General features: G+C 45.0%; 1 protein-coding gene across 1 annotated transcript in view; it reads right to left on the bottom strand.

Moving 5' to 3' along the window:
* The window catches only part of LOC120999352 (nuclear RNA export factor 1-like), a 63,363-nt gene that overhangs the window by 24,000 nt on the left and 25,090 nt on the right, over positions 1-14,273 (bottom strand). Inside the window, exons 5-10 of the mRNA XM_040430220.1 lie at positions 12,903-12,972; positions 3,993-4,081; positions 3,432-3,539; positions 3,140-3,249; positions 2,485-2,521; positions 704-772 (exon numbers count right to left, since the gene is read on the bottom strand). Coding sequence (XP_040286154.1) covers positions 704-772; positions 2,485-2,521; positions 3,140-3,249; positions 3,432-3,539; positions 3,993-4,081; positions 12,903-12,972 — 483 coding nt within the window. The remainder of the gene's footprint in view (positions 1-703; positions 773-2,484; positions 2,522-3,139; positions 3,250-3,431; positions 3,540-3,992; positions 4,082-12,902; positions 12,973-14,273) is intronic.

The raw sequence follows: 14,273 nt of genomic DNA, 5'->3' as shown, positions 1-14,273 counted from the left end.
ATCGGCTGGTTCCCCGACCTCCCTGCTGGTTCCCCGACCTCCCTGCTGGTTCAGCATCTCTACAAATCATTCTCGGACATTCATGGTGCCCTGGTTTGATATACAGTGTTCACACCAGGCCGCAAATCTTTAAACCATGCTATAACAATATTAACGAGACTGGCTCACCTCGCTAGGATATGCCATCAATGTCATCTATGTGCGGGACCCTCACCTCTCTCTAGAACAGGACCTCCAAAGTGAATAGAGAACAGCAGTGCCCTCCATTCATTTCTATTGGCTATTTCCCGCAGTCCCAGAGAGACGAACCGTGCGGCGGCCGCGCTTGCACTCTTCATTCATTTCTATGGGGCTTCCGAAAATAGCCAAAGTGCGCTCTCTCGCCTATTTTCAGGACTACTGTAGAAGTGAATGAGGAGCACGCTGCGCATATGCGGTGCGCTCTCGTTCACTTTGGGGGGCCTCGTTCTCGAGACAGGGGCGGGTCCCACCTCTCTTACATTGGTGCCGTATCCTAGCGATATGCGCCACCAATGTCTGGGGTGACACTACCCGTTTAAGAGAGTGCTAAATTACAGAATTTCCAGGACAGCCAGCATAATTCTGAACGCAGCTCAGGGTGTGACTAGAGTAGAAGATTTGGAGTGCTAAAACATTTGGACAAAACATGTATGACTGGTTTAAAGGGGTTGATCCTGCTGACCTTTGTCTCTGGGAGAGGTTTGGGTTCTTCTTGCTCAAAAAATAGATTTTCTTTAAAAATCAGCCCGTCCTGCAACACAGAAGACAAGAGTGACGCTCCACGACATGAGAGGTAACCGGTACGATCAAAAACGGCAGAAATCCTGGGAATTTAATTCTGCCAACTTCTTGGGCAGATGTAGTTAAATAGGTCTATTGGCTTAGTGCATGCATGGACCCGGCGTGCTGCGAGAATGGCGGACTCTGCTACACCTAACCGTCCAGGTTGTGGGGGGGGGTTGAAAACCCATTAGGCGTTAATCGTTTTCGTTTGGGAGGAGAGGAGGGAAGATCATTGCCCTCTAGATGCCTGCAGTACAAGAAGATAACAACTGGGCTGTAGACCCTACCTACCAGGTGGGACAACCACTTTAGGCTACATTCACACAACGGCCGTTTGCAGACTCTATGGGGCTAGTCACAAGGCCAGTAAATAGTGGACATCTCCTATAATTTGGCTTTTTTTGCACGGAATCAATGGGGCCAAGACAGACGTGACACGGCCGTTTAGCCAGAAGTGCACCCGCCATTAAAAATGGGTACACTTGGTCTTTCAGGGGTTAAATAAAAAAATTGATGATAATAATAATACCCACCTCATCCGCTTGCACGCACAGGGACACTCACTCTTTACTGGATGCAGCAGGACCTGACTTTTGAAACATGATGATGACGTCACCACTCTGGGAGCACAGGTCCTTTTCTGCTGCATCCAGTAAAGAGCGAGTGTCCCTGCGAGTCCAAGCGGATCAGGTGGGTATTATTAGGCCCCATTCACACGACCGTGTCCGTTTTGCGGACCGCAAAACACAAGACACTGGCCACGTATGACATGGCGGTAACTTCAATGGGTCCGTGATCTACAAGATGCAGCCAAAGATAGGAATTGTCCTATCTTTTGCGGCCTGGCCACAAAGACCCGGAAGCACTCCTTCATAATACTGGGGGCCACCAGGGGGGCAATAATAATACTAGGGCTGACAAGAGGGTCATTTGTAATACCACAAAGCGCTAATGGGGACATTAATAATAATGGGGGGCACTAGGGAGGGCATTATGTAAACAGAGGGCACTGCAGGGGTTGGGATAAAAAAAAAAGACAATTGAGGCTACTTTCACACCTGTGTTCGGTGCGGATCCGACTGGTGTCTGCACAGACGGATCCGCACCTATAATGCAAACGATTGTATCCGTTCAGAACGGATCCGTCTGCATTATAATGAACAAAGTCAAAACGGATCCGTCCTGACTTACATTGAAAGTCAATGGAGGACGGATCCGTTTTCAATTGTACCATATTGTGTCAGTGAAAACGGATCCGCCCCCATTGACTTACACTGTAAGTCAGGACGGATCCGTTTGGCTCCGCATCGCCAGGCGGACACCAAAACGCTGCAAGCAGCCTCCAGAGCGGAACGGAGCCAAACTGATGCATTCTGAACGGATCCTTATCCATTCAGAATGCATTGGGGCTGAACTGATCCGTTTTGAACCGTTTGTGAGATCCCTGAAACAGATCTCACAAATGGAATTTAAAACACCAGTGTGAAAGCCTGAATCATTTTTTTTAGGGCTGTTAAAACAGACAGACGGCCAGGAAATGGCTGCGAAAATGGCCATGAAAAACTGACAGTGTGTTGGCTTTTCATGGCCCTAAACCTCTGACTACATCCTGCTGACAATACTAAAGTCTATGAGGTTCTACGCAGCAGAGCTGAACCTCAAGTTTAGTGAAAAACTCACCAGCTTTTCAATAGCAGGGAAGTGATAGGTTATCAGTCTGTGAAAGAAAAGACAGGAGTCAGTCAATTGTATTTGTGAAACCCCTCAATGACTGCCCATTGCTGCTGCCTTTATCGGACCACCCCCCCTCCCACAGCAGGGCTGAGCTGCTGGGTCTTAGCGGACGGAGATCAGCTCTGCCGGTGACTATGTGAACCCCAGGTACAGGTAAAATAACCTCCTGTGGAGACAGTATAGTGGAAAAGTGCAAAAAAAAAAAAAAAAGAGAAAAGGGTGAAAGTCTCTGAGATGCAGCATTAGGCCTCGTGCACACAACTGCGAGTGTTTTGCGGCCAGATACCAGCCGTGTGCATGCCACCATTTGCGTTTAATGTCCTATCCTTGCCCACAAAAAAACCGACAAGTATAGGACACGTTTTATTTATTTATATTTGTGGACATGCGGATGCGGAGAGCACACCGTGTGCTGTCCGCATTTTTTGAGCCCCCATGGTAATGAATGGGGTCTGTATCTGATATGCAAAAAACGCGCATTGGATGCAGAACAAAATTACGGTTGTGTGCACGAGGCCTAAGCAAAAACAATATATAAAAAAAAATACAAAAAATGTTTTTAAAAAAACAGCCACACCAACCCAAGCTGCTGTAATGGTACCTGTAGTAGGCGGAGTGGCTTTCAGCGGCCCCGCGCAGAGGATTTCCTTCCAGCCACAGCTCTCTCAGCTCCAGGTTGTGGATGAGATCCAGGTCTTGAACTTTGCAGAGCTGGAACAGAACGCGTAGAGGTAAGGTGTTACTACCGCACCAAAAACGCTGGCTCTAGCGTAGACAATCAATTCCGAAAAGCAAGGTGTATGGCATGGATGGGCGCGGAGATGAACATCCTATGCATGGACATGGTCTATAGGCTACTGTATATAGGAATCCCGGGCAAGGAAGCAACGTACCTTATTATAGGAGAGGTCCAGGCTCTGCAGATGAGGGGTCAGGTAAAACAGATGTGCAAACCCAGTCAGCTTGGAGAGATTGTTGTAGCTCAGATTCAAAGAGAGAAGCTACAAAACAGAAACCAAATCTCGTTATCACGGAGGATGCTGAAGGGTTGATCTTGCTGAAGAGCAAAAAGTGGGGGTCTGCACCAGTCACGTTGACGTCAGCTGGACAGAGATTAGGTGTAAGATGTAGGCTGGCCACAAACCTCATGCAGGTGATGCCCCCAGTGCACTGAAGCCCTCATCGACAAAGAATAAAAGCCTTTTTTTTTTCCTGAAGAACTCCGGAACCGATATTCAAAAGACAGGTATCGTCAAAATCAGCAGGATCAACCGTACCAGAAGGCCCAATTTAATAGGGTTGACCCCGCTGACATGCACCCTTTTTAAGCGAATGATGCGGAGATGCAATGCCACACACAACCCAGCGCTGGCAGGTTGTGGTTACACCTTGCTACTTCACCTTTCGGAGTCAGTTGACTGTGCTGGGGGCGACCACCCCGGGTTTATTATTACCTGGGGGTAACACTCCGATATGACTTGCAGAAGAATTCCTGTTACAGAAGTATTGTTCACAGAAAAGTGAATGTTGGCGGAAAGTAAATCTGTGAAGAGAAAGGCAGATTCATGAGACGCTGTATTCTTCCATCAGTCCTGGCCCAGCTGTCGGCCATATTCAAGGACCACAGAGTGTGGACTGCAACACGTGTCAGTCCGGATGCAGACCACTGTGTGCGGCAGGGTTAGGATGCAGGACTCACGCTCTCTCTACAGGGGGAAATTTATTAATAGTGCACCAGCATTATGAGCTGCACTCACTATTCTGCTGGTGCAGTCACTGTGTACATACATTGCTTATCCTGTACTGATCCTGAGTTACATCCTGTATTATACTCCAGAGCTGCACTCACTATTCTGCTGGTGCAGTCACTGTGTACATACATTACTTATCCTGTACTGATCCTCAGTTACATCCTGTATTATACTCCAGAGCTGCGCTCACTATTCTGCTGGTGCAGTCACTGTGTACATACATTACTTATCCTGTACTGATCCTCAGTTACATCCTGTATTATACTCCAGAGCTGCACTCACTATTCTGCTGGTGCAGTCACTGTGTACATATATTACATTACTTATCCTGTACTGATCCTGAGTTACATCCTGTATTATACTCCAGAGCTGCACTCACTATTCTGCTGGTGCAGTCACTGTGTACATACATTACTTATCCTGTACTGATCCTCAGTTACATCCTGTATTATACTCCAGAGCTGCACTCACTATTCTGCTGGTGCAGTCACTGTGTACATACATTACTTATCCTGTACTGATCCTCAGTTACATCCTGTATTATACTCCAGAGCTGCACTCACTATTCTGCTGGTGCAGTCACTGTGTACATACATTACTTATCCTGTACTGATCCTCAGTTACATCCTGTATTATACTCCAGAGCTGCACTCACTATTCTGCTGGTGCAGTCACTGTGTACATACATTACTTATCCTGTACTGATCCTGAGTTACATCCTGTATTATACTCCAGAGCTGCACTCACTATTCTGCTGGTGGAGTCACTGTGTACATACATTACATTACTTATCCTGTACTGATCCTGAGTTACATCCTGTATTATACTCCAGAGCTGCACTCACTATTCTGCTGGTGGAGTCACTGTGTACATACATTACTTATCCTGTACTGATCCTCAGTTACATCCTGTATTATACTCCAGAGCAGCACTCACTATTCTGCTGGTGCAGTCACTGTGTACATACATTACATTACTTATCCTGTACTGATCCTCAGTTACATCCTGTATTATACTCCAGAGCTGCACTCCCTATTCTGCTGGTGCATACACTGTGTACATACATTACTTATCCTGTACTGATCCTGAGTTACATCCTGTATTATACTCCAGAGCTGCACTCACTATTCTGCTGGTGCAGTCACTGTGTACATACATTACTTATCCTGTACTGATCCTGAGTTACATCCTGTATTATACTCCAGAGCTGCACTCACTATTCTGCTGGTGCAGTCACTGTGTACATACATTACTTATCCTGTACTGATCCTGAGTTACATCCTGTATTATACTCAAGAGCTGCACTCACTATTCTGCTGGTGCAGTCACTGTGTACATACATTACTTATCCTGTACTGATCCTGAGTTACATCCTGTATTATACTCCAGAGCTGCACTCACTATTCTGCTGGTGCAGTCACTGTGTACATACATTACTTATCCTGTACTGATCCTCAGTTACATCCTGTATTATACTCCAGAGCTGCACTCACTATTCTGCTGGTGCAGTCACTGTGTACATACATTACTTATCCTGTACTGATCCTGAGTTACATCCTGTATTATACTCCAGAGCTGCACTCACTATTCTGCTGGTGGAGTCACTGTGTACATACATTACATTACTTATCCTGTACTGATCCTGAGTTACATCCTGTATTATACTCCAGAGCTGCACTCACTATTCTGCTGGTGGAGTCACTGTGTACATACATTACTTATCCTGTACTGATCCTCAGTTACATCCTGTATTATACTCCAGAGCAGCACTCACTATTCTGCTGGTGCAGTCACTGTGTACATACATTACTTATCCTGTACTGATCCTGAGTTACATCCTGTATTATACTCCAGAGCTGCACTCACTATTCTGCTGGTGCAGTCACTGTGTACATACAGTGAGGAACAGAAGTATTTGAACACTCAGCAATTTTGCAAGTTCTCCCACTTAGAGATCATGGAGGAGTCTAAAATTCACATTGTAGGTGCATTCCCACTCTGAGAGACAGAATAAAAATAAATAAATCAGGAAATCACATTGTATGATTTTTAAAGAATTTATTTGTCTTGCACTGCTGAACATAAGTATTTGAACACCTGAGAAACAGCAAGAATTCTGGCTCTCAAAGACCTGTTACTGTGCCTTTAAAAATTCCACCTCTACTCCACTCATTAATCTAACTTAGTAGCACCTGTCTGAGCTCTTTAAAGACACCTGTCCACCCCACAGTCAGTCAGACGCCAACTACTACCATGGGCAAGACCAAAAAGCTGTCAAAAGACACCAGAGACAAAATTGTGGACCTCCACAAGGCTGGAAAGGGCTACGGGGCAATTGCCAAGAAGCTTGACGAAAATAGATCAACTGTTGGAGCAATTGTTAGAAAATGGAAGAGGCTAAAGACGACTGTCAGTCTCCCTCGGACTGGGGCTCCATGCAAGATCTCACCTCGTGGGGTATCACTGATGATAAGAAAGGTGAAGAATCAGCCCAGAACTACAAGGGAGGAGCTGGTCAATGACATGAAGAGAGCTGGGACCACAGTTTCAAAGGTCACTGTCGGTAGAACACTACGCCGTCATGGTTTCAAATCATGCATTGCACGGAAGGTTCCCCTGCTCAAGTCATCACATGTCCAGGCCTGTCTGAAGTTTGCCAATGACCATCTGGCTGATCCAGAGGAGGCATGGGAGAAAGTCATGTGGTAGGATGAGACCAAAGTAGAACTTTTTGGTCTAAACTTCACTCGTCGTGTTTGGAGGAAAAAGAAGGATGAGTTGCATCCCAAGAGCACCATCCCTACTGTGAAGCATGGGGGTGGTAACATCATGCTTTGGGGGCGCTTTTCTGCGAAGGGGACAGGACGACTGCACTGTATTAAGGAGAGGATGAATGAGGCCATTTATTGTGAGATTTTGAGCAACAGTCAGAGCATTGAAGATGGGTCGTGGCTGGGTCTTCCAACATGACAACGACCCAAAGCACACAGCCAGGATAAACAAGTAGTGGCTCTGTAAGAAGCATATCAAGGTTCTGGAGTGGCCTAGCCAGTCTTCAGACCTAAATACAATAGAACATCTTTGGAGGCAGTTTTTCTCAGCGACAGCCCCGAAACCTGACAGATCTAGAGGAGATCTGTGTGGAGGAGTGGGCCAAAATCTCTGTTGCATTGTGTGCAAACCTGGTCAAGAACTACAGGAAACGTTTGACCTCTGTAATTGCAAACAAAGGCTTCTGTACCAAATATTAACACTGATTTTCTCAGGTGTTCAAATATTTATGTTCAGCAGTGCAAGACAAATTAATTCTTTAAAAACCATACAATGTGATTTCCTTTCCTTTTTTTTTATTTTTATTGTGTCTCTCAGAGTGGGAATGCACCTACAATGTGAATTTCAGACCCCTCCATGATTTCTAAGTGGGAGAACTTGCAAAATCGCAGGGTGTTCAAATACTTATGTTCCTCACTGTACATTACTTATCCTGTACTGACCCTGAGTTACATCCTGTATTATACTCAAGAGCTGCACTCACTATTCTGCTGGTGCAGTCACTGTGTACATACATTACTTATCCTGTACTGATCCTGAGTTACATCCTGTATTATACTCCAGAGCTGCACTCACTATTCTGCTGGTGCAGTCACTGTCTCCATACATTACTTATCCTGTACTGATCCTGAGTTACATCCTGTATTATACTCCAGAGCTGCACTCACTATTCTGCTGGTGGAGTCACTGTGTACACACATTACTTATCCTGTACTGATCCTGAGTTACATCCTGTATTATACCCCAGAGCTGCACTCACTATTCTGCTGGTGCAGTCATTGTGTACATACATTACTTATCCTGTACTGATCCTGAGTTACATCCTGTATTATACCCCAGAGCTGCACTCACTATTCTGCTGGTGCAGTCACTGTGTACATACATTACTTATCCTGTACCGATCCTGAGTTACATCTTGTATTATACCCCAGAGCTGCACTCACTATTCTGCTGGTGGAGTCACTGTGTGCATACATTACATTACTTATCCTGTACTGATCCTGAGTTACATCCTGTATTATACTCCAGAGCTGCACTCACTATTCTGCTGGTGGAGTCACTGTGTACATACATTACTTATCCTGTACTGATCCTCAGTTACATCCTGTATTATACTCCAGAGCAGCACTCACTATTCTGCTGGTGCAGTCACTGTGTACATACATTACATTACTTATCCTGTACTGATCCTCAGTTACATCCTGTATTATACTCCAGAGCTGCACTCACTATTCTGCTGGTGCATACACTGTGTACATACATTACTTATCCTGTACTGATCCTGAGTTACATCCTGTATTATACTCCAGAGCTGCACTCACTATTCTGCTGGTGCAGTCACTGTGTACATACATTACTTATCCTGTACTGATCCTGAGTTACATCCTGTATTATACTCCAGAGCTGCACTCACTATTCTGATGGTGCAGTCACTGTGTACATACATTACTTATCCTGTACTGATCCTGAGTTACATCCTGTATTATACTCAAGAGCTGCACTCACTATTCTGCTGGTGCAGTCACTGTGTACATACATTACTTATCCTGTACTGATCCTGAGTTACATCCTGTATTATACTCCAGAGCTGCACTCACTATTCTGCTGGTGCAGTCACTGTGTACATACATTACTTATCCTGTACTGATCCTCAGTTACATCCTGTATTATACTCCAGAGCTGCACTCACTATTCTGCTGGTGCAGTCACTGTGTACATACATTACTTATCCTGTACTGATCCTGAGTTACATCCTGTATTATACTCCAGAGCTGCACTCACTATTCTGCTGGTGGAGTCACTGTGTACATACATTACATTACTTATCCTGTACTGATCCTGAGTTACATCCTGTATTATACTCCAGAGCTGCACTCACTATTCTGCTGGTGGAGTCACTGTGTACATACATTACTTATCCTGTACTGATCCTCAGTTACATCCTGTATTATACTCCAGAGCAGCACTCACTATTCTGCTGGTGCAGTCACTGTGTACATACATTACTTATCCTGTACTGATCCTGAGTTACATCCTGTATTATACTCCAGAGCTGCACTCACTATTCTGCTGGTGCAGTCACTGTGTACATACATTACTTATCCTGTACTGACCCTGAGTTACATCCTGTATTATACTCAAGAGCTGCACTCACTATTCTGCTGGTGCAGTCACTGTGTACATACATTACTTATCCTGTACTGATCCTGAGTTACATCCTGTATTATACTCCAGAGCTGCACTCACTATTCTGCTGGTGGAGTCACTGTGTACACACATTACTTATCCTGTACTGATCCTGAGTTACATCCTGTATTATACCCCAGAGCTGCACTCACTATTCTGCTGGTGCAGTCATTGTGTACATACATTACTTATCCTGTACTGATCCTGAGTTACATCCTGTATTATACCCCAGAGCTGCACTCACTATTCTGCTGGTGCAGTCACTGTGTACATACATTACTTATCCTGTACCGATCCTGAGTTACATCTTGTATTATACCCCAGAGCTGCACTCACTATTCTGCTGGTGCAGTCATTGTGTACATACATTACTTATCCTGTACTGATCCTGAGTTACATCCTGTATTATACTCCAGAGCTGCACTCACTATTCTGCTGGTGCAGTCACTGTGTACATACATTACTTATCCTGTACTGATCCTCAGTTACATCCTGTATTATACTCCAGAGCTGCACTCACTATTCTGCTGGTGCAGTCACTGTGTACATACATTACTTATCCTGTACTGATCCTGAGTTACATCCTGTATTATACTCCAGAGCTGCACTCACTATTCTGCTGGTGGAGTCACTGTGTACATACATTACATTACTTATCCTGTACTGATCCTGAGTTACATCCTGTATTATACTCCAGAGCTGCACTCACTATTCTGCTGGTGGAGTCACTGTGTACATACATTACTTATCCTGTACTGATCCTCAGTTACATCCTGTATTATACTCCAGAGCAGCACTCACTATTCTGCTGGTGCAGTCACTGTGTACATACATTACTTATCCTGTACTGATCCTGAGTTACATCCTGTATTATACTCCAGAGCTGCACTCACTATTCTGATGGTGCAGTCACTGTGTACATACATTACTTATCCTGTACTGATCCTGAGTTACATCCTGTATTATACTCAAGAGCTGCACTCACTATTCTGCTGGTGCAGTCACTGTGTACATACATTACTTATCCTGTACTGATCCTGAGTTACATCCTGTATTATACTCCAGAGCTGCACTCACTATTCTGCTGGTGCAGTCACTGTGTACATACATTACTTATCCTGTACTGATCCTCAGTTACATCCTGTATTATACTCCAGAGCTGCACTCACTATTCTGCTGGTGCAGTCACTGTGTACATACATTACTTATCCTGTACTGATCCTGAGTTACATCCTGTATTATACTCCAGAGCTGCACTCACTATTCTGCTGGTGGAGTCACTGTGTACATACATTACATTACTTATCCTGTACTGATCCTGAGTTACATCCTGTATTATACTCCAGAGCTGCACTCACTATTCTGCTGGTGGAGTCACTGTGTACATACATTACTTATCCTGTACTGACCCTGAGTTACATCCTGTATTATACTCAAGAGCTGCACTCACTATTCTGCTGGTGCAGTCACTGTGTACATACATTACTTATCCTGTACTGATCCTGAGTTACATCCTGTATTATACTCCAGAGCTGCACTCACTATTCTGCTGGTGGAGTCACTGTGTACACACATTACTTATCCTGTACTGATCCTGAGTTACATCCTGTATTATACCCCAGAGCTGCACTCACTATTCTGCTGGTGGAGTCACTGAGTACATACATTACATTACTTATCCTGTACTGATCCTGAGTTACATCCTGTATTATACCCCAGAGCTGCACTCACTATTCTGCTGGTGCAGTCACTGTGTACATACATTACTTATCCTGTACCGATCCTGAGTTACATCTTGTATTATACCCCAGAGCTGCACTCACTATTCTGCTGGTGCAGTCATTGTGTACATACATTACTTATCCTGTACTGATCCTGAGTTACATCCTGTATTATACTCCAGAGCTGCACTCACTATTCTGCTGGTGGAGTCACTGTGTACATACATTACTTATCCTGTACTGATCCTGAGTTACATCCTGTATTATACTCCAGAGCTGCACTCACTATTCTGCTGGTGGAGTCACTGTGTACATACATTACTTATCCTGTACTGATCCTGAGTTACATCCTGTATTATACTCCAGAGCTGCACTCACTATTCTGCTGGTGGAGTCACTGTGTACATACATTACATTACTTATCCTGTACTGATCCTGAGTTACATCCTGTATTATACTCCAGAGCTGTGCTCACTATTCTGCTGGTGGAGTCACTGTGTACATTCATTACTTATCCTGTACTGATCATGAGTTACATCCTGTATTATACTCCAGAGCTGCACTCACTATTCTGCTGGTGCAGTCACTGTGTACAGTTATGGGCCCACTTTCTCAAGTCCATCTCCGGCAGCGTTTGATATGTCATAGAGACATATTAAAGGTTTTGATTGTGGGGGTCTGAGTGCTGAGACCCCAACGATCCCTAGAATGAGGAAAGAGAAGTGCTCACATGACGAGCTCTCCTCGCTGCCGGAGATGGACTTGAGAAAGTGGGCACATAAATGTACACAGTGACTGCACCAGCAGAATAGTGAGTGCAGCTCTGGAGTATAATACAGGATGTAACTCAGGATCTGTACAGGATAAGTAATGTATATACACAGTGAATCTACATCTGGATTAGATATATGGTATATTTTAAAGGTTGTCAGTTCCCTTTGCCATATAGCAACCACGTAAGAGAAACTGGACTGTACTACAGCATGATTCACCTGTTATAATCTCCCCTTTCCACAAGAGGGCGACAGCATCCACCCTTCTGCAGTGACGTCTGTACACAGATAACCTGATTTCATGTCAGACGATCACAGAACTGTAAGTGCATTCTATTTTCCATCATTCCATGCACAGTGACAAATCCTGGAAGCAGGGGGCATTTGTCCACAGATATACGCGCTGCACTTGTACAACGTGGATGTGGTGAAGTCACACATGGCACAGACTCCCCCCTGCTAAAAGCAATTACTGGCAGGGAGCGCTGCCAGAACACAATGTAGCACACATCACATCACAATGAGCACCTTGGTGTGCGCGGAGCCGCCGGAGGGTCTGGGGGGGGGGGGGGGGGGTAACTGCATTACCCTCGCTGCACCCACATCTATTACCAGGAACTCTGCCTTTAACCCCTTCCTGCTCACAGCAACGATACTGCCAGGCTTACCGGGCTTATAGAGGGCACATCCAGGAGGGCTGCAGGCCGACTATTACTGCTACCACAGCAGGATTGCATTTGCTTGTAACTGATCCCCCCCCCAGGACAGGAGCTCCCCCTACAGGCACATTATGCATTTATTATTTTTATTTCCCATAATGCCCCATACCTTTCTCTAATTCTTCCTCAATCACACAAAGATTTTAAAGGAGCGCTTCTTACCCGGATCATTTGCGAGACTGCTCAGGTCGAGGCTTTCAAGGGACCGGTCGTACCTTCTCCACAGACACGACTACAAGAATGTGACAGGTGAAAAGGATTAGAACGCAGGACATTTACCCAATTCTAATAGTGAAAACTGATTGGATGAAAGCTCAGACGAGTATAGCCGACACCGCCTCGGGGCTGATGACATACAACCTACCTGCTGGCAGCTCTCTCTCCTGACCTCCCCATACACAAAAGGCGGTCACCCAGGTTTCGATGAGGAAAGCTAAGGGTGTCCATAGGGGATCCCCTGGCCTTCTGCATGCGGAGTCCATTAGTATGTGAAAGACATGGTCTGAACAGCTGCTCTTTACAGCAGATCTATCTTTACAGGTGGCGATTTAAAGGCTACGGACACGTTTGGGGCAATATTTTTTTTATTTATTATTATTGCATTTAACTCATTTTGAGCTAAAATAATTTTTTCATTTATTAAAAATAATAAATATATAAATAAAAGCATCCCTTCTCAGTCCCGTCAGCAGACGACTCACGTAAAGCCTTACCTCTGATCTCCTGACCTCAAACAGTCACCTAAGCCATATTATCAGCTTGATAAGAGTTTAGTTATAATGAGTGTTTAGGAGGTCAGGAGATGAGAGATAAGGCGTCACATGAGCTGTCAGCTGACAGGACCGAGAAGTGATAAAGACTGATTTTTAGCCCCTGTATTCCAAAAACCAAATTTAGTAAAAGGCGAACATAAACATAAAAAATCCCCAGAAGGAGTCCATAGCCTTTAAAGCAGGAGACTCCTCCTCTATGTCCATATGGCCCAAAATCCAGATAAGCTCACGAGTTGCCTTTGGCACCATAGTCTACAGGGGCGGACTGGGAACTTAAAGTGGACCTGGAAAAAAACAAAACAAAGTGGCCCCATGTTGCAGGCGGGGTCAAATTTATTGAAGGAGGGTCAACACAAGTAGGCAGGGACAATGAAAGACAATACATAGTGCAGCACAAGATACCGCCCCTGCAGAACCGAATACCACAATGCAGCACAAAATGCTGCCTCAGCAGAATCAAACATCACAGTGCAGAACATAATACTGCCGCCCTCACTGCAGTATTCAAATGTATCACCATCTTGAGGATGCAGTTGAATTCAGGAGGCCACCTGCAGCATGCATAAGTACCTGATGCTCCTAGCATGTTATGTACCCAGCCGGTGGCTCCCTGGGCATCGGCCCACCGGGAAATTTCCCCGTAGGGTCTATGGCCAGTCCACCACTGACGGTCTAGTGATATAATATTAGTTGTGTTGGACGACAGTAACAACTTTGCACTGACTTGGTCTGGTGCTGTGCCACCAGTATCATGTAACTG

The sequence above is a fragment of the Bufo bufo genome, chromosome 4 (genome assembly GCF_905171765.1).
Source record: "Bufo bufo chromosome 4, aBufBuf1.1, whole genome shotgun sequence".
In the NCBI taxonomy this organism is placed as follows: domain Eukaryota; kingdom Metazoa; phylum Chordata; class Amphibia; order Anura; family Bufonidae; genus Bufo; species Bufo bufo.
The sequence above is the reverse complement of the archived record's forward strand: the minus strand, read 5'-3'. Positions and strand labels throughout refer to the sequence as shown.